Raw genomic sequence first — 22066 nt, forward strand, 5'->3', positions numbered from 1 at the left:
AATCTGAAAAAAAATTTCAGATTGACTTTTGAAATAATTAATAAATTTATTGCACTTTTGATCGCCTCCTTAGGCTTGGAGAATGGCTAAGAAAGTAATTAAATAAAAATACCTACGCAAGAAATATAAAAAAAAATTCTTGTAAGTTACAAGCGACGCGATGGAGCGACATGACATCTCGATTAGAAAAATGTGCGTGTTTTTCAAAAAACAACCCATGCGAATTCCGCATGAAAGTGTCATGCCGCCATTCTCGATCGAAAAGTTCGGGCGCACCGAGCGCGCGATAGCGGGTCGTGCATCTTCGTAGCGATGTGGACAGCTTTAATTGGTATTTACGACGGCATTCCGAGTATGTTCGGGCCTGGTGGCGAAGTGCACTCGCACATCGATGCGCGTTCGATGGCTCTCTCGATGCTGATTACCGGTTAAATGGATTACTCTTCGATAGACTATTACGCCGAACACTCTCGAGGGAGGGATGCGTTCTGCATGATGTAACCACACATGCGTGTCGTAGGCCTTGCAGGACGCAGGTGCGAGAGTGGCGATCAACGTGCGTAAAGTTACACGTCAGCTGAACGGTAATGTAGATAAATCTCGTTTCATATATTACGCTATATGAGTATAAAAAAATTTAACTATCGAAATAAAGATAATATCATCGACAATTTCCGATTCGTTGATGTTACGATTGATAAGAAAAATTTCAGATGAATCAATCTTTTTTTTGCATGAAAAGTAAATTATTATTTGCGCTCTTTTTTAACTTATGTCGCGTAATGCTAATTTCTTTCGATAATTTTTGTGAGTCAGATTAATGTATCCTTTCTCAATAATCTTGACACATAATAAAATCATAATCCTAAGTAATTTTTAAAGATTTTACATCGTTAGTCGCTGTTCATTAAAAAATAAAGATTTATATGCAAATAAAGTATTCGAATATGGAAAAAGTACAGTATCTAGAGATTTACTAATTCTTTTTCATCTTTTATTTCGGTGATATAAATATAATAATGGTAAATATAATTTTCTCCTTCTCTCTTTTTTGCCAATTCTCTCATGATAGTTCTCCATTACATTTAGTATCGTTTTAAAGATGAAAAGCAGGGAAATTCTTTACGGAATTTAAATATTTAATTTTCATCATTTATGAAACACTTAATCCACTATTTTTATATGCGAGATTAAATATTTGACAAAGCGTCAATACGAATAATTAATTAGAGTGCGTTTCCACTAATGAAGAATATAGAAAAGAAAAAACGAGAAAAATTATCCAGATAATTCTGTTAAATGCACGCGTATAAACGACAAAAACACACGATTAAAAGTCCACGTTCTAACAACGGGTAAATATTATTCTTATGAAGAAATTTGTCGACAAAAAGATGTGGCCGATATTATCGCGCGGTCGCTGTTCATTCCGAGAGTTGAAAGTCTAGCGCATGCGATCTAGATTTACATTTAAATTCAAATCGGCTTCTTGAAATGCAATAAAGTAACTTCACTTCATGAAGCGCTGCGTCGTTTTAGATGAAAATGTGCCGCCTGCGTTACGGCGAAAACGTGAGAGATTTAATTAGAGGAAATGTCGACCAGATTTAATATTTACGAGCTGCATATGAGAATTTCGACCGGATTAACTGCGATAGTAGTATTTATGTGGAAAATGCATTTGACACGCATTTTAATCAAGTTGCGTCGATAAATAATGCACCAGAAAGATAGATAGAGAATATGTTGATTCATCGTGACTTTTTAACTCATTATCTAACTTTGTTTTAATAATACTTTTACCCGTATGCATATGTTTAACTACACTTAACTTTATTATTTTAATAGTATTAATTTAGTTGACTGAATTTTTAAAGAAGAGAAAGGCAAAGGGACGCACACATATTTTATTCATACATATTGTTTGAGATTTTCTGTTTGTTTGTAAAAACTTGGTATGCATACGTACATATACATATGCATGGAAAAAGCTTGAAAATTCCAACATAAGATTTAATCCAAATAAGCTGCGCGAATGCGCGTATGAAAATAGAGATGAAAAATTAGCGTACGTAGCTAGAGGTAAAATTCTCGTAGAGAGAGAGACATTATTCTCGCGAGATATGAATGAGACAAAAATATTTATCCTAGATTTCAATGTGAAGAAAGCGAAAATCTCTCTTCTACAAGGCTTGATTCTTCGAACGCGCAAATTAAGAGAAGCAGCAGAACGTATTAAATAGCCGGCGTGTGACTTTTATGAATGATTACTTAATATGGCGCATTCTTATGTGAGAGAGTATTAAAATTTCCATCGTGAAGAAAAGACAGAAAATGAGATATAAAATTAATTTAAAACTAACTTAATGGAGGTTGTAAGGCCACTTCTAACTCTCCTTTGAATAATACATGAATCTTGAATAAAGCAGCGAAGTACGTGAAGCGTGAAAGTGCAAGAGCGTGAAAGATTTAACAAGAGAAGGGTCCAGCAAATTTCAGCATCGAACATGATCATGTTATACGTTAATATAAAGCGACCCGTGCATATGCTTAACTATTAACAAAGATTCGTGAGCAACTTTAAGTAAGTTTTCGTGTTGAACAAACAACAATGACGGATAAAATAATAATTGATTATCAAAGCAAATAACTCTTACGAGAAATCCATAAGTAAACCCTATTCAAAATTGTAAACTATTTTGATGTATATGAAAGAAAATTATTAAATATTGCAAGTACTTTCTGACATATGCTCGATCGCATTGTAATATCATGAAATTTATAAAGTATTGCTAGTCTTTATTTTGTTGACGAACAATATATATTTTATAAATATTTGCGTCTTTATTTTCATCAAGATATAATTAGTCATTATGGTAAAATGTCAAGTACTATATTAAAAACTTTTTATATAAGAAAGAATCTCTCTCGACTGCTGTATTTTTAATTTTAAAATGTTTATTTTTTCCGTGATATGCAAAAATTATTGACTCTACGCTCTACGTTTGTTCTTCATATTTGTATAGAAAGAAAAAGAGCAGACAGAGAGAGAGATTATGCAATATTTAATTAAATGATTTGCATATACATGTATTATATTATTATATTGTACACTCTCTCTCTCTCTCTCCCTCTCATATATATGCATGTTATCGAATAAAAATAGGTAAAGATATCATCTATTGTTAGAAAACATATTTTAAATTCGTTTTGCTTTTATATAAAATAATAGATAATTTTATGTTCCAAAATAATTATTAGAAGTACTATAACATAATATTATGAAATAATGAAATATGAGATATTAAAAAATATAAAATATTATTTTATTGTATCAAATTTCCATTTTCGTCAAGGATTTCCCAAAGAATCGCACGCGCATACGTATAGATCAGTGCTTAGATATAGAATTAGATAACAAAAAATCAGAGCATAATTATGTTAATCAAAACTTGATTGACTCATTGCTGATAAATCTCACGATGCAACGGCATTAAACCGTGTCCATCAATAATTAATTTGCTACGATCATTGATCGATTTACGATCTTATTTCGATTGGTATTTGCGAGTTGCCAATATCGTACGTGCATTATGCCATACACACCGCATTGTGATTTACCTTCACCCATCGCAGTTCCTCCATTCTACAATACGATGAGATAACGGTGTAATTGATCATAATGAGTTACTAGGAGAATAGATTCGACTGTGCTCAGCATAACAGAAACATGTGATTAGATACAGAAACTAAGATCATAATTGAAACGAAGTGTGAGTACTACAGCAAAATAGGACATCTAATCGTGTAATTATGTTTTTACATCCTGAAAAAGTTTACAAGTAAACAAAAAAATAATAATATAATTTTGTTTTTATTTCTACTATTAATAAAATTGTATATATTGGGCTATCAAGACATCAACGAGATTTTATCTGACAAGAAAATTTTCGCAGTAGTAAAACGTTATATTGGTCAGCCACGATACTCTGTCGATGAGTATAAACATTGCGTATTGAATTGTCATGAATAATCGGCATAAGCGAATATGTAGTCTTAATTTGACATACAATTCGTCGATGGATCCAAGTGATAAAATAAAAATTTCTCGACTACCCAATATAAGCCGGCTGAACGAAATGTTGGGGATAATCAGTAGTTTTCTAGCAATACGAGTGGGGCAGAACACGGGACGACACAGTGCGAATCAAAACAGAGAGACGTTCAAAAATGAAACAAAACAAACCAAATCATACATGTCGCATGAGCTCTCTGACGATGCCGTTCCACTCGCCGGTTTCCGGATCCCGCGCGCCGTACTTCCTGTCCGGTACCAGCTCCAACTGGTACGAGAAGCCCACCTCCCTCGCCACCGCCGCCAGGAGATCCACGCAAAAACCATAAAACCGCGAATTCCCGGTGTAGTTTTTCTCGTGATGCATCATCACGTACGGCATCTCCTGCATCCGTGTCGTACGCGTATGGGATTCATGCAAGAATAACGGAAAACGCTTTGACAACCGTAACGCGGATTTACGGTGAGACACGTTGGCGCCGACCATATCGAGAAACTTTCAACGGCCATCGCGCGTTCGACCCGTTTCTTCCAAAATGAGTGGGTGGGTGCGTGGGTATGACGGTATCGGACAGTTGAAATAGTCGACATTGCAATGATTTCATTTCATATCTTTTCTAGAGCAACGGTTACTGAATAAATCAATAATAATTAGCATTTTAATTATTTCCGAAGAAAAGAGAATATTTTTATTTAGAGATAATATTTCTTATTTTATGTGTCTTAATATTATTTTTATTTACTGATGTATGTTTTATATTAACTACATGTCAAATATAAAATATCTCGTAAATTGTATATATCGTATTGATCTTTTGGTAATTTTGCCTTATTAAATTTTTGTGCAAAACGAATAGAAATATATTATATATAAAATATATATTATGTGTATGTATATATATAAAATTATATTTATATCTATTTTATAAACAATTCATTATTATTATATAACTTTCTTATACATAATGTAACTTCTGTTCGATAAATTTATATAATAATCTCGCGAATAATTAAGATTGCTAATTGTTACTGATTTATTAATTTTTTTTCTGTGTATTTGATTATATTTATTAGTCTGTGTTAAAATAATCTTTCAGCACGTACGAGAGACACGTGTGTAGATTTATATAAAAATATGTAAAAGTCTTCCTCTCGTGAAGAGTATATTCTCTCCTGATGATCCCATTTTTATACGGTAAACATGTAACAAAGCTACCGTTATATTGTGCAACTCACCAGTATAGTGATCACGATCAGAGTTACATTTCCGATGCCAGGCTCGAAGAAGGCCGCGGTATCCGTGACGTTGACGCCAGCACCGGGACGCCATTCGCCGACCTAGTTTCATATATATAATTTTATATATATCTCATCTGCGTGTTATAAATATTTACATTGGTCTGCCGATGCGCGCTTCCTGTTTTGCTCGGTAAGTCACGACGTACCTTGACGAGCGAGTGTTGCCTCAGTTTCAGTAGATCCAATTTAAACTGTATTCTGCGTCCTTCTTTAAATTCAATTGGTCCGGAGATTCCTTTCATCTCGACCTGCAACAAAAACCGTTTGCGGATTCGTTTGTGAAAGAGCACTCTATGTTCCTTGCATGAGTTGGACGGTTATCCCGCGCGTAGGTTTTATTCAGAAAATTCAACTTGAACTAACAAAGAATTTGCTGAAAACGTATAATATTTTAAAACTGTTTCACTTATTTAATTCCTCTGCAGATAAATAAAGTTCAATTTAAATATCATAATATAAAATTCAATAACGTATCAATGGAACAAAATGGGAAATACGAATTTATTCTGATACCGGTAATCATAAAAAATGTATGAGATTAGATTTGAGAGTGTAGGTGAAAAGTCAGAAACCGAAAGAGAATTTTCTCCTCTTGCGCGTTGTACGTAAACTGCCTAAACTCTATTAAAATGCAATACAAGACAGACGCGCACAGTGTAATCTCTCTCAATCTCATCGTGCGTATCTCGGGCGTGTCGTCTTCCGATGATTACGGAGACAAAACTCGCGCGGTGTCAGCCAAGTTTGTCTAAAGATCCTAAAACGAGCGTATCACCGGCTCAGAAATTTTCTTCCGGTAGCTTTAAAAATTTTCGCACTTAGAAAGTCGTTACCGCTCGTGCGAGCTCTGCGAATCTCGCAAAGTCGTTATAAAGCTTCTCCTTCTTCGCGAGTATCTCGTGATCGTGTCGGAGCGCAAAGACAGGAGGGTGGCAGGTGGCTTTTCGTCCTTTTCGTTTAAAATGCCACGGAAATCTACCATCGATGTTGGGCGATATTAAGAGAATGACGGGGGAACAACGGTGGGAAGAAAGAGAGACGAGGCGGAAGCATCTCCGTAGTCTGTCTCTCAACGAGGATCGTGGAACGCATAAATTTGAGAGAGATCTTCAAAGTTGAATTTTCCGCATCGATGGTTTCGTTTGAGAAACTTTTAACCTCCGGCTCTTCCCTTTCATACCGCGAAAAAGCCAAAAGTGGATGCAAATAATGAGTTACGATGATGAGTGATAGCAAAAACTACCTAATCCCTGCGATATAGAAGATTTATTGCGTGCAAATTGCCGTAAATATTTTGGTATTTTGAAAACTACACGAGTTTTATGATATCCCGTATATAAAATATTGATCTAAGCTGTAATGCAAACGCTTTGCAGTGTTTGCGATTTGTAAAAGCTGTAATGTAGAATACATTTATTAAACAATATGTAATGTTTTAAATTCTCACACTTTTACACAACAGAATTTTTTATTATATTTAAAAAAATTGTATACTTATAAAAAAATTAATACATTTATTTTTTAGACTACCAAGATATAAAATGTAAATTTTTTCATCTCTAAAACGAGGAAAAAAAATGGTTGCATATATGAAATTATTAAAATACACGTGCATAAATTATTGTAACTAAAGTTACTATTTTCACGATATAAATGTAATCAGATATGATTAAAAGAAAGATTAAGTCAAATCATCAAGAATTAATAAGCGCACTAAATAAGATAAAAAAATTTCAATTATTGTAATTATAATTTCTAAAAACTGCCATATGTATGTTTATATTAAAAAAAACATATATTTAAAAAATAATTTCATAAATGCGTTATAAAACACTCCATTCAAAAGTTTAACGAGGGCGCGCAGTGTGCGAAATAAGGTGGATTTTATTGAGACGCTCTATTCCTTTCATCATCCGAGATGACGACATGAAAGAAATACGTGAACGACAGAAGGAAACCGTGGTTAAGTATTTAATAGTAAAAGTTACGTATAAACGCGGTAAAGTTACGACGTGTAGCACGCGCGTAAACGTTTATACATACTCGTTTCTATATATAACGAGATGAGTCTCGTAACAAAATCCAAACAGCAAATAATGTCGAATATAAAAAAAAAGCTTTACGAGCTTGTGCTCTTCGTAAAAAACATCTCCACCTGAGTCTGTCGATGCGGCAACTCGCGTTTTAAAATTTCCGAGGTAAAAGAAAAATCGGCAAGACAAAGCAAAAGTGCATTCAATCTTTTTCGTACCGTTATAAAACCGAGATGTAACAAAAACATATCTGAATGGGACTTGGATAAATACGCTTGGCAAAGTATGAAAATACATTCGAGAATTCCTCCATAGCGTTTCGTTTTTCGCGGCATAACGTAAGAAGTAAGCAGACGAATGCATAGAAATGGAAAATAAAGTGGAGCGCAGAGAGTAAATGCGACCTAAAGTTTGATTACCTCATTTTGCAGCGGCCAAGAGAGAATTCGCGATTTCTCATTCCGATTGTAACGCGAAGTTTCCACGCTTTCCCCATTGAACGAATATATAAGAAGTATTTTAATATAGCACTCTCTCGAGACTTTGTTCTTCTGTACGGCGCAAAACTATTAATGAGATTATTACAAATTGTCGATTTTTAAGCGACTTCAAACTTTATCTGCGTAATGCATAATACTCCAAACTCTAACGGTAATGGCTACAGGTATAGAGTCGCGCCGTATTTATCTCACGCGAATACATTCTTCTACGTAGCTTGATATTTTTCGCGAATGTAGCCGAGCTCTAACTGGATTTTTCGTTTGCGCGTAACCATAAAGTGTGAAATTAACGTATGAAAAGGGACATTGTACTGAATTAGCACAACATGGCATGTTTTAAATATATTATATATACCGTTGCTCTTTCTCTCTCTCTCTCTCTCTCTCTGTAAAATATTCATAAAATGTACATTATGCTGTTGCATAAATGAATGTAAATGTAAAATGTCGTGACATTTTGCAGACCGCGAATAATAAATATTGTTTTACGCGCGTTTGAGCGTGCTTTACAATAAATTAACAAAATAAATACTATATTGTTATATACATATATGTCACGCGTATTGTTATGTCATCTAACCATAAAAAAAAATTAAATTTAAATTGCTCCTTAAAAGTATCATGCAGTTTGCCGCAGAAATTAATATTATCTATTTGTACAAGTACTTTTAGCGAGCGGAACAATATTATTTTCCGTATTCAAAAAGTTGATTCCTCGCCAATGGAAGATTGCAGTCTGTTGGCAAAAAGTCAAGAAAAGAGAAGAAGACGTCGCGATTTCCAAGTATACTTGAAAAATTATGGCGACAAAGATCTTTTTCATTTTCTACGTGAGAGGAAACGCGCGCCGTGTGTGTGTTTTATTCTCGATTAATACTTGAATCCTTCCTGTCATAGAGCGACATTCGCATTGTGATATCGACCATTTTCATTATTACAACGGGCAGTTAGACATAATAGAGAAGATTAAACGAGATGCGATTTTTTGCATGCGATTAAAAAATAAGAAAAATGGTTACTATAAAATTAATACAATCATCCTGATAAAAACGCAAGAACAAAGTCTGAATGAATTTTCTCCTTTAATATTTATTCTCTCTGTCGCTCTATCGACTATTATTTGTCAAATATTAAATGTGACAGATAATTAATAAACTCCTCAAAAAGATATTGGATTTCTTGTGTATCCATATATGTAATTTTCTATCAAAGATATAATTTATAGTGACTACCTTTTATAATAAATAACACGTCGTAAAATTCTTGTGAGTGCAATTCTTTTTATTGCGTCAAGATTAGAATTCAGGTGCGAAGACGGCCGGTACGGACAATCGGGAAATTTAGCGATATGTTCTTCTAGTCGGTGGTTTCGCTTTCCGTGACGGGTCTAATTAGAGCCAAAGAGGAAGTTACCACGGATTGTCGGGCGTGACTCAAATCCAAGAGTATAACGATTGTCAACGAAGAGAAACGTCACAACGCGTAGCAACGTGGGCAAAAGTCGGATATATCATCGTGGTAATTGTAAATTGTTATTACGGGGAAAATACTCTCCTCTTTTACTCACGAGAAAATCCCCTTTTATGGTTGAAAACGTGACGCGGCGACGACGGCCATGATTTTTATCACTGTGTTCTTTTCGCGGGTCTCGCGTCGCGTATATTCTGCCCATGCGAGCGGAATACGAGAAGCTATTCTAAATGTGCGTTATACTTCTACGAATTTTCACAATACATCCTTATCTTATACATATATAAGATGCATTGCTTAATAGATGATTCCTTATATCCAATAGTGGACAATTTTCAAATCATTCTTACTATTGGAAAGAAACATTTAATTTAAAATTTATTTTGAAAATAATGTGTAGATAGAATCTAAAATATAGCTCAAGAAATATAAATATAGAAAACATTTATTTTAAGTAATTAAAGTATAGTAATTATAGTATGCACCTTATATATTAAAAATTTATTTTTTAATAAAATTTTTTAATGAAATTTTTTTTTTAAAGAAAGAGAGCATCACAATATATATTAAAACATAGTTTTTTTTTTTGAGAAACATTACCGAGATTTAATTAAGGAACATGTTCGAAAATGTAATTAATCGTTCTACATCGTGTGTAGTTTATATTTTTTTTATCATGTTACAATTCACTGAATAATAGATTCGCACCAATGGGTAGCTACGCGAAACAATTCCATTAGTAAATTATTTGCAATTTAACTTGGTTGTTCTATAACAAAGTTATCGTAAAACGAGGGAAAACGCTACGCGCTACATTTTCTAAGTGATCAATAACCATGGTCAATCTATGCACGCATATGTGTATCTTCGAAGAATGTTTATACAATATACTTAGCTCTCTTTCTCTCTCTCTCTCTCTCTCTCTTTTTCTTTTTCCGTCTGTGATTTATGTATTTATCCTCGTAATGAAAGTGCACTCTAACTAAATATGCTCCGAAATAGAATTTGGCACGAAACAAAGCTCGCTCTCACGTAAAATGATGCTAATAAGAAATCAGGGCTTTTCTCCATCTGCTAGTATAAAAGGTTGAACTAGCAGTTAGTAAACAGCTCGTATATGTGACTCGACACTTTTCCTCGACAATGTCGTTCGCCTGTGCCGACAGGTTGAGCTCTCTCACCGGTATCGTAAAAAAGTCACGACTCTACAGAAAATCGCTTATTTTTCCTTCCCACGTTTTACGTAAATGCGCGGCAATATTTTTTCCCTCTTGGCTCAAAATTTGAGATGAAACATTGCGTAAGAGACAATATAATATATAATATAGTAGCAAAACAGCTTGCTTGTTATGACTCATTATAATTTATGGCAATTGCTTAAAAGTTTACTTTCATAAATCGAGAATAATATGTAATCTAAAATAAATAAATTAAATTTTTAAAAGAAAAATTAAGTTTTGAAGTCCTGTAATTATATCTCTCAAAGATTTTATTGTTTTGAAGATAATCAGATTCTTAATAAAACAAAAAAATTCGGCGCTTTTAAGATTTTGTCCTCAACAATGTTGTTTACTTATTTGCCTTATTTGTTGTTTACATATATTGCATAAAAGGGAATATTTATCTTCAAAAAAGATGAGAAAATTGCACAAAGACATACAGAGAAAGTAGCAGATAAGCAGGCATTTATGTAATAAGAAAGACTGAAGTTTCTTCGACGCTATGGAAAGGGAAGTCATCCGTATCGCTAAATTTAGACACTTATATTTCAATCGCGTACGTGCCGAGATAGCGTCTTCTTCGTGGAACTTCGTTTCGCAAATGAAGTATGTATTTACAACAGTCAGAAGATTTTATTAAATGAAAGCTTCGCCGAGATGTAGCTTCTCTAGAGAAAGTAAAAAAAATAATATTTTTAAGCTACCTCTGCATATTTGATACTATACTTCAAGAAGATAGAAAAGGAGAAAAAAATGAAATATATTATAATTTAAAAAGAATATTCAAAGCATGCAGTAAATTATCGTTTCATTGATACTAATTTATTTTGTATAAAATATACTAATTCGCATGATCGTAATTTGATCAAGAATCCTCTGTAACACTGTCATAGAGATATATATAATCTTTTTATATAAATCTCTAATATATGGAGAAATAAAATACGTTTTTATTTTTATTTTGTATACATTCCAATTCGAGTATTATCCGCAAATAAATAATATCAAAAATTGAGCCGTTCGAAATGGCTTCTCGTTTTTCAGCACGGTCGACAAATTTTTCATAATAATCGTATTTCCCATGCACGGCGTAGTATCCACATTTATAAATTATTTGTCCATGTGTACTTGCATATATCGTCCTAGTATCGCGAGAGTATACGATTATGCGTTTTGTATCTCTTTGCGGAAAACTCGCAATTTATTGAATAATTCTCGCTGCGCCGTTACATCGGACGTAATCAGATAACGTCCGAATCCCGATAACGTGAATTCATATTGCTTTAGAAGAATTCGTTTATAACGCCGAATCGAATATCGCACCGAGAAATAATTACGAGGATTTCTCGCGACACACTTTGGGATCCTCGATTCCTCGAATTCAAATCATCCAAATAGCCCGGACGAGAGGCAACTCGGGAGTTGTGAACGCGCGCTGATCTTGTAAGGATTACTTTCAATCCCCTTGAGCGATTTAAGATTCCCGACAGATCCATTTGAAAATTAAATAAGATCGATGAGATAGCAGACACGATGGGGAATCAGCTTCTCGCTTCTACAGACAAGCGATTCGGAATCAATCGAGCTTGACTGTATAAAATTGAATGAGAGCTTACAGAAACGAACAAGAGTGGAGGATTGATCGTTTCATCCTGCTAAAGGTAAATTTTTTATCATGATCAAAAAACCGAAATTTTTGTTACGACGCATAAAAATGTAAATGCATTATAAATGTGATGTTCTTTTTTTCTACCGCAATGATATAAAGTTTAAAATAATACCGGCGGGATATCGTGTGGAGATATCTTGTTACATGACAACCTTAAAAATGATAGAAATCATACAACCGGGATCGAGCAATTTTTAACCGTGTTTGACAATAAAATTGTAACGCGAATGCCAATATTTGATAGAATGTTTAAATATTGTGATCCAGGGTTTAGTTCCAATATGATCCGATAAATTCTAGTTACATATAATGGTTTTGGCAAGGATGCAATGTTGTGCAGGCTTTAGTTACGCTTGGATAATATACGCGGTTACGCCCCGGAGCTTTATTTACTGCTTCCGATTCCTGTGTTCAATAACTGCTTCGTGCAAACACATACATTTTTCGTCCATCGAGATACGAGCAATATAAATTTATTAGTAGTGTAATATTCGTGAATATCTTGTATTACTCCTATTAAATGTGACTTAACACACAGAGCGTTTATAGCGTTTTTTTTTTTCTTCAAACGAGGATGGATTAATTAAAATATCGTTCGCGTGGGTCGTTTTAGCAAGGCGCAGGACGCGAGGATTTCTATGGAACTGAGGATAACAAAGTACGGCCGTAAATTAATGGACCCGTCCCTGCCCTAGTTAAAGCCTCGAACTTGGACCAAGTCGTGAAACAACGGGGGGACAACTCCCAGTGTGTTCCTGACGGGAATGGCCGTCGAGTAAGAGGCCGTAAACGACCTTTAAAAAGTACCACAGGCCGTACGAGAAAATCCACGGCTGGATTAAGCGGTAAACCACCAGAACGTGAATATCTAATTACGGCGGCAGCCTCTACCACGTTTTTCTAAAAGCGGAAGTAAATTATAAGGTGCGTTGTGCCTTGTACGTATATCGTCGGTACCCTTAAATGCCAATCTAATATATCGTTGAAATTTCTCGATATTGTAAAGAATCATATTTTTCTCAATATTCGCATAAAAATTTAATTGAAATTCGACGGGGAGTGTTAATTAACTGAAGGGTGAATTTGATCTTTGATTACTTTGCGTTACTCTCTAAAGCTGGGTTAGGTAATTTATCATTCACTCTATCCGCCTCTCACGTCATAGATTTTGACGCAAGCAATTCCGTATTCAACAGGTTGTAAGGCATCTATATAGATGTGTAAGTGCAGTATATCATTATAGTTTAGGCACGCGATATTAGGCATCGATTTGCCTTTATCCTGCGATACAGGAGGCGTAGCCGAGAAGTTGACATCTGTATTTGGCACAAGAGGACCATTTAAATAAATTATTCAACAGCAACATTTTTCCTGTCTTTTCAGGAATTTATCTCCCGAAGCACGTATCTCGTTCCTCACGACCGTCTCGTTGGCGCTAAACGTATAAACTGTACGCGGCTTATCAGCTAACGCTTAATTAAGGGGAAAGTCGGCGGGTCCTCTCTCTCTCTCTCTCTCTCTCTCTCTCTCTCTCTCTCTTTCACCACGATGTAATCTTGTCTTCGTGTAGCGTCCCCGCGTGTTCCCGCGATTAATCAAGCGCTTTCACCCCCCAATTCTCGACGCACGGCTGTGTATGTGTGTGTCTCGTTGTGTTTCTCCGGTCGTGATAAAAACGGGGAAGCTCATTTGCACGCGCTTTCACGTGCAATCATCCCTCACGCTCACCCATCTCAAAATAAGCGCTTTAATCACGTCGCTAATTACGTCGTAAACAATGGGGGTTTGCACGTCGAACGTTGCACGGAACGTAACCGGAACTATGTTATTGACGAACGTCACGTCTCACAGCTGCGATCTCTGAGATGAGAGATTACCGCAACGTCAATTGCATTGACAATACAATTAATTCTAGACGGGTTGCTGACTGGCACGATGTCGATATTGAAACGGCCATCCGATACATCGCTATCGAGATAATTAAATTATTAATTATTATATAATAATTATGCTAGACCATGCTAGACCAGCTAAAATTAATCATTCTCATTCCGGTCATCTATATTAGAGTCCTGGAAACGCGCCGTACCTCTTGGCTGCAATTGTAATTTTACAAGCGGGATTTAGATTACATTCTCGGCGAAAACGATCCGGAGGAGCATCCCCCATTCGCGTGACGTCATGTATTCAACGCGCGAGCTTCGCCACGGCAATTATTTCTCGTTCGGTTCAATTAAGCTACTCGGGCGGTTAGAGGCATAATGTCGCTCCGGTTAGGATTTAACAGAATGCTGAAATGCCCTATTAGGCAGCAGAAACTAACTCGGTTATACCGCGCGGCAATTCCCAGCGTTGCTCTGGGACATTCCTCGTGCCGAGGTACGAATTCGGAGGAACGGATCCTCGATAACATCGCCCGAGGGAACGTTTGTATAAGCCGGGAATGTTTTCGTCACGAAAAACAGACTCCCGGTATCCCTCTCACATGCACACACACGTCTCGCAACGTTGTTTATTCAGAGAATGCAAGCCTGCAATTATTGCGACTAATAACAAAATTATTTTAATAATAAAACAGTTGGTTAGGAAAATTAAAATATCTAAGAAAATTAAAATAATCATTTTAAAAAATTTGATATAATTTTATATAAACAAGGCATACGCATTTTTCCGTAAAAATAAATTTAAGAAACGGAATGCTCGTTTGTTATTTTCAAAAATTACATTTGAGTAAAATGCTAAGTTAAACTAAAATGCAGAATTGTATAATATTAAGAAAAAAAAAAATAGATTTTGTATTAAGAAGAAAAATAGATTTATTTTATCGCGATGGAAATTTCATTATTTTTTAAACATTATTAATATTCTATTACATTTTCTTTTTTTCCACAAATGCTGAAATATCAAAACAATGTATGTAACGACATATACAAATTTTCTCGTAAAATTAAATTTTAAAAGTAGACATTTATTTTAAAAAGTTGAATTAAATCAATACTAAAGATGAATTATATTAAATTATATTAAAACTAAAAAAATACTTTCTTATTTCTCGTGATGAAAATCTTATAAATGTTTTAATAAAAATTTCAATACTTTCTAATATTGTAACAAGAATTTTCTTTCTTTTCGGCAACTGTCAAAATCATCACACTAATATATATACGATTTTCTCATAATTTTCCTTAAAATAAATTTGAAAAAATACTTATTTTCAAAAATAAAATGATATCAAAATGATGGTGTATTATATCAAATTGAGATTATATCTCATTTTTTCACACTAACAATTGTCATCCTGCAAATTTCTTCTGGATTTTCAATCCAACATAAATAATTTTTTAGGATAACATATTGGATCGTACCTTTTATTTGCACACTACAGGAGCATATCAGCTTATTTCAGCTGTCGGATATGCCGTAAAACAATGGCAGAGCCGCCGAGTCAATAAAAAAATTCTTTTTTCAAATGACATCTCGCAAAAAGGTAGTTTACGTGCCGCAGTTTCGCGCGTTGTACAACCGGCAAGATCTGATATACGTGGCAGAATTTGAGGGACGGCGGCGCGAGTGTCCTGGGAATTGAATATCGACCATTGTACACGGCTTGGGTATTGTCAATAGGAGTAAGTGATCGCGAGCGTTGAGAGAACTCGGTTATTTTGGCGCGCCTCCAACGTTATCTAACTAAATGCCAACTGTCATTAGCATTGCAAAGCGAGTGCGAGATCATAAATACGAGCGAATAAACAGCGGCGTTTGCGTCGTCGGTGATGTCAGTTCGTCGTAATTGTCGCGTTCGATGTGAACGCAATATTCTCGAAGAAGACAGACATTATTTACGTGTGAAAAAAATAAAAGAAATCCCCGGCTATCGCAAATATATCGCGCGAGTGTGTTTGTGATAGCTTTAATTATATTTGCTGACGCTCTCAGCGAGTGAGAATCGGACCTCGTTTTGTCGCGCGCTCGTGGAAAATCCGTGTGAATCGTTAGCGCAAAGCTTGTACACAACGGCTGTTATTTTCACTCACCCTTTCTCTTCCTCGTTAATTAACATCCTCGAACAACACTTTGCGAAATAGTTGCCACGATAACCGCGATTACATAATAATGTCCGTGTATAAATGTGTAGACTATGTCGTCGCGCTTTTGACATACACAAAGGTTAAGTAGCCGAGCGTGCTTTACGTCGCGTGTAATCTCCTCAGACCACTCAACAAGCTCGCTTTTATGAAACGATATATTAATCGCGTTATATCGCCTGTTACGCGCCGGCAAGTAGAACGAGAACAATTTGGCCAGGCACAGCAATCCGCGTCCCTCTAAATCCGGCACGTTACGACGCCGTCCGAGAAAGCGCTATCTAAATCCCGTGGGATCTAAGAGCCGTCACAAGCCGGCTTAAAGCAATGGCGCGAAGAATGGATATTCTAATCACTTAAGGAAAATCTTCGCCTCCGCGGTTGCGAGTAATCGGGCCGTCAACGCGCGGTATCCAGGCTTCGCGGAGACATTGACAAATTGATAAGCAAAACTATTAATCTATGGCTTTAATTGGGCCTGATGGACAATAAAAGAGTTTTTCAAAATTTTTGCATGCGTAAAATGTTAATAATAAAATTGCATATATCAAAAAATTTCAATATTTATCTGTCGGAATAAAGCTTTATATAAAAGTTTTTTTTAAATAATTAATGCAAAAAAATTCTTCAAAAATTTTTACAATATCAATTTGTTTTATTAATACAAATATGTTATCGAGAAGAGATTAATGCACTGAATTACTCGCGAGCGAGATATTTAGGATCTGGACTTTCGAGCTGATAAAAGAGAAAAAAGAGAGAACTAGAGACATAAAACAACATAACACAAGTACGATAGAGATTGAAAAAAGGCAGCCGGGAGAAGGACAAGGTTGCGGTAGGTAACCGGAGAGCATAACGGAGAGCAATTTCAGTAAGCGGTCATCCAAAACATTGCACAAACTCGAGCGTGCTTTGGGAAAGTGCTTTAGCGTAGATGTAGTATTATATGGAACATGAAGCATGGTAAAAGAACGACACGCTTGCAATTTTAACATATCTTAGATCAATAGTCGCCACACATATACACACACACACATATATCCACATGCATGCACACACAAAATGTATCTCTTTCATATATTCCTTGTGCTCTCGCATTTCGCATTTTATTTTTATTAAAAATATGCATTCTGCCTGATTAAACAAACGCGGTGGAATATCGAAGAATGCAGAAAATGCCCCATAGCCGAAATCGAAATGCCGTTCGCCTCTGTCGAAAATTATTCGTCAAATTGTTTGGCAATTTGACAACAGTATAATTCACAATTGAAAACCGATTGTACGCGCATCGCAATACCGTTCACTCGGCTTTACGGATATGTTGGATTATGATAATGTTAGTTATAGCATAAAACTTTTTTCACGAATTTAATTCGGTTACAAAGAAAATGTTGGCTTTTATCTTCGAAAAATTTTTCATCGTACGTCTGTATTCTTTGTTGACAACAAAAGCTAAACCGATTAAAAAAGATGCGTCAAAAAATTAAATATCACTCTTTGTTGTGCCGTGGACAAACGAAGAGTGTTCTCAAAAGAAAAGCTTTCTTGCATGCTGGTATAGGCAGCTGATACTCTCGCATGAGTAGCGAATAAAATTGGCTCGCAAATTAACTCTTGTTTTTATGCTCGACAATTAAAGGTACATTTAGTTCTTCTTTTTTAATACATATTGGCTTTCAACGAGCTGTTTTTCCATTATATCTGAAAAGCAATTTACTGATAACGTTTTGCATGTAAACATCGTACAGAATTTGTGTGCTTACTGCAATAATTGTCAATATCTAATATATATAATTTTTCATTAAATACAAGTTAGAGTTTTTTTTTTAACTGAAATTGGAGATAACACATCGAATAAATATAAATTGCACTTCTAGAATAGCCGCTAAAAACGAATATAAATTACATGTCAAATTATCGTTCGAGAAACGCATCGATTGCTTGATCATAAACGTGAAAAAACGACCGATTTGTTTGTCGCACGAATGAACTTTGAGCTTGTTGGCAGCTGTATATACACGCTGAAACCGTACGTGTTCAAATGCACTGCAATATATATTTTGTTGAAACAAAAGAATATAAAAAAAATCCAGGTTACACATATCCGCAAGAAATGCAATAGATACACGTAGTCAAAAACATTGTGTCATATAATTGTGTCACGTATATTTGTTCCGTTAACTGCAGATCTGTGTAACCTGATACGTTTTGAAATTTATTAAATTTTAAAATTAATATACAGGGACATATATACGTACATATATTATATGTATGTGTATATGTAAATTTTATAAATAAATAAATTATAATTAAATATAATCCTATAAATAAATAATAAATCCAACATAAAAAAATAATAATTAAATATAAATACTAAAAAGAGAGAGAGAGAGAGAGAGAGAGAGAGGGAGAAAAAATATTTTGGAAATTCGTAATAATCTTTGTATATTCCAGCAAGATATAAATATAAAAGCGTGAAAGGACAAACAGCAAAGCAAATCCTTTTTAAAATGGATTGTTATAGCAAAAATGCCATCAATGCAATAACCGACTGTGCGAAGGCAATTCCGAGATGGAATCGCAGTTTTGGAGATGCGGGCACATGAAGGGAGATAATAAAAGACCGACCAGTGTGCAATTGTAACGTCAGAACGATTCTGATTTCGCGAACGAATTTTTTGTACGCCGTAGAATTGCCGTAAAAGTTACGAGCGCGGTAAATTTTCTTTTTATAGATCGTACGTTGTGTTAAGCAGTTGCAAAATAATGATAGCACGGTGGATAACCGACTGCGCGTTTTGTAAGAATTTGCAATAAAATTGGAAAATATAATACATTTTTCATACAATATTAAAAAAAGCTATCTACAATTATGAGAACACACAAAGTTTTACACAAAGCTTCTGTTAAAAACCGTATTTCTGTGTCTTGTATTTAATACTCTAAATATTATTAAAACACTAAGCGATTTAATAGCATTATATTAAATTCTACTGTGCGTACTGAGATTTCACTTTTTCTTGCTAATTAAAATCGTTAATTAAAAATGATAAAATAGAAAAAGTAATAATAATAAAATTTTAATTAACGTAGAAAATAACAATAATAAAGTTTTAATTACAGATTTATGTATTATTTCTTTAATTATTTATCAAAATTAGAGAGAAATAGTAGTTTATATTCGTAGATAAATAATGACATAAATGTAGTATTGTAAAATTTGCACTCTGATTTATCGAATCACGATCAAAAACCCATTTTCAACGTAAATTAGTGCGAATATGTATTATATTTAGCGACCCACATAATGCTCTTGTCGCAAGCGCATTGCGCGAATACATTGTTTTCTATATCGATTGGATCGCATTTAGCAAAATGAAAATAAAGTAACGCAAATTACAAGCACTATAAAATTTGCTCCGACACGATTTTCAATGTGTGATTTATATCAAAAATATATATATATCTCTGGGGCTGTATATTATTTACAAAATTTTTTTAAATGTGATTGGTTAATTCACGCTAAAACTGTAAATTAACATTATTTTAATTTGATTAATAATAAAATATCGGTGTAATTATAAAATGTAAATGCTTAAAACATTAATGCTTTCTTTATTGTTTTTATTATTATATTAATATTATTATATAATAATATTCTATTTTTTATTCCTGACATTACGATATATTTTTTCATTCAGTTTTTCGAGGAATTACTTTAAATAATTTTTATATTGAATAAAATAATATATTCTGTGATGACTACTTTATTTTCATCTATTTTGTGCTGATATTTTTTTTGAATTTTTATTTTCTAGATATCACGAGCGTAATGTGCTCCACTGTAAAAGCTACTCTGAAATAACTTGTTCTTTGTATAAAATAAACCCAATTTACTCGTTACAAATGTAAAAAGAGATGCCGTCTTCATGTTATGTTGAAAAGCGCAATATCTTAAAAAAAAAAAATGTCATTCTATTTTAAATATTTCCATATAATTTTTACTATTATAATTCTTTGCGGAATTTATAATCGCTGCCATTCAATTTTATAAACCACGAGAGATGAACAATTTTTTAGAGCTGAGTTCGTAAAAGCTGAAGCACCGGCGTTAAGTTAAACGGAATGCGCTCGGTTAAGATTTAATTAAACGAAGTTGAGTGAGCAACAGAAAGAGAAGAAAATAAAGAGAAAGGGAGGGAAAGAGAGAGAGAGAGCACGGATTTGTGTGTGTATGTGTAAGCTGGATCGTAAATTTCTGTCGAATAGCATATATAAAAAGACTGTTAGGAGTTCGCGAAAACTCGGACCGCGCTACTTGGCGCCTCAACAATCCGGCCACCGTCGCTCGCAATATTCGTTTAACTTATTTATGGCAAATTTGGCGAGCGGATGGATTTTAATCCGACGACCCATTTTACGTTTGCCCTTGTCGCGGAGATATTTGGGGACAAAATCGGGGTAAGAAAGTAGGGTAATGCCAACGGGTAGTGCAAACAAGAGATCGCCGTGCGTGCCAAAATTCGCACACAGGCGATTAAAAGAAAAGCGCGGCAAACAATGCGAAATAGCTAATCCACCAAGAAAAACGTACGGAAGATCGCCAAGTAGAGAGTTTTGCGATTTTAACGCTATTCCGTGGCACTTCTGCGGTCGAGAGGAGAAAGGAAACGGGGTAACATTATAGAAGCATCAAAGAATAACTCGTTTGAGTGTGCAATAAATAATAATGATATGATAAATTCCATATATATTTTTTGTGTGTTTTTTTAATTCCTTAGCATTAATAAAATAAAATTAATATTTATAATATTTCTTGGAATTTATTAATTTATTAATTTCTTGGAAATTAATTTAATTTGACAAATTAATTTTTTCTCTTCTTCTCCTAAAAAATATTTTAACAACTTTAAATATTTATATAAAAAAATTCTCTAACAGAAAAATTATGTATTAATGGTGGATCGATGCGTAAAAAATTTTTTCTCACAATTATAATTTCAACAATTTTGTCGTATCAATAAAAACATATATAGCGTGTCCAGAAGGTTCAATAAAAAGCTTCGCACAAAATCTGAATCGTTCTTTCCTCATTTTTAAGAAATTCTGCACGATATTGTCGGCCATTTAGCTGTGAACACACGCTCCTTCTATACCGCAATAGCTGCATTCACGTGCGAATGTCCACGAATGCGTATTCATAGTTGGTCGCTTGTATGCCGTTGCATGCGAATCGCATCCCGCGCCACGTGTTATTTATTGGTCCCGTGCGCAAAGATGGACACATGTGTGTACCCCGCATGTAAAGGACGAATCGCTAATTTAATTTCGACATATTCGGCGTCATAATCTAACGTTCGGCACGCATGATGTTATGCCGTAATTTCAGCGGATGGGGGGGGGGAAGGGGATTGACAGTGAGCGACGCAAATATTCCTGGGTTTCGATTAGAGGCACCACGACCGATATTGGAATCTCGTTATTAAATTAATGATCGCGTGGACGCGCACGTAAATGTACCGGCGTTCGATATCGGCGAGAGGATGCTCACTTAAGGTCAGATTGCAAAGAGAAGGAGGCGGGATATTACAGACGGCAGGGCATTCAAGGACCGGGTTAAAGATGGTCAAATTTGTAATTACGAGAGAGAGAGAGAGGAAAGAGACAGAACAAGACAGAGGAAAAGAGAGAGAGAGAGAGATAGCCGGAGAA

The 22066-nt window shown here is 34.7% G+C and overlaps 1 protein-coding gene across 8 annotated transcripts in view; it reads right to left on the reverse strand.

Annotated features, from left to right (window-relative positions):
- The window catches only part of LOC126856896 (glutamate receptor ionotropic, kainate 2-like), a 135658-nt gene that overhangs the window by 35476 nt on the left and 78116 nt on the right, over positions 1–22066 (reverse strand). For 4 of the 8 annotated variants that reach the window (XM_050605881.1, XM_050605877.1, XM_050605884.1 and 1 more), the window contains exons 9-10: positions 5470–5622; positions 5312–5413 (exon numbers count right to left, since the gene is read on the reverse strand). In XM_050605881.1, coding sequence (XP_050461838.1) covers positions 5312–5413; positions 5470–5622 — 255 coding nt within the window. Of the gene's footprint in view, positions 1–4256; positions 4461–5311; positions 5414–5469; positions 5623–22066 lie in introns of all 8 variants that reach the window. The other 4 variants (XM_050605882.1, XM_050605879.1, XM_050605880.1 and 1 more) reach the window with 3 other exon arrangements.

The sequence above is a fragment of the Cataglyphis hispanica genome, chromosome 20 (assembly GCF_021464435.1).
Source record: "Cataglyphis hispanica isolate Lineage 1 chromosome 20, ULB_Chis1_1.0, whole genome shotgun sequence".
Classification (NCBI taxonomy): Eukaryota; Metazoa; Arthropoda; class Insecta; order Hymenoptera; family Formicidae; genus Cataglyphis; species Cataglyphis hispanica.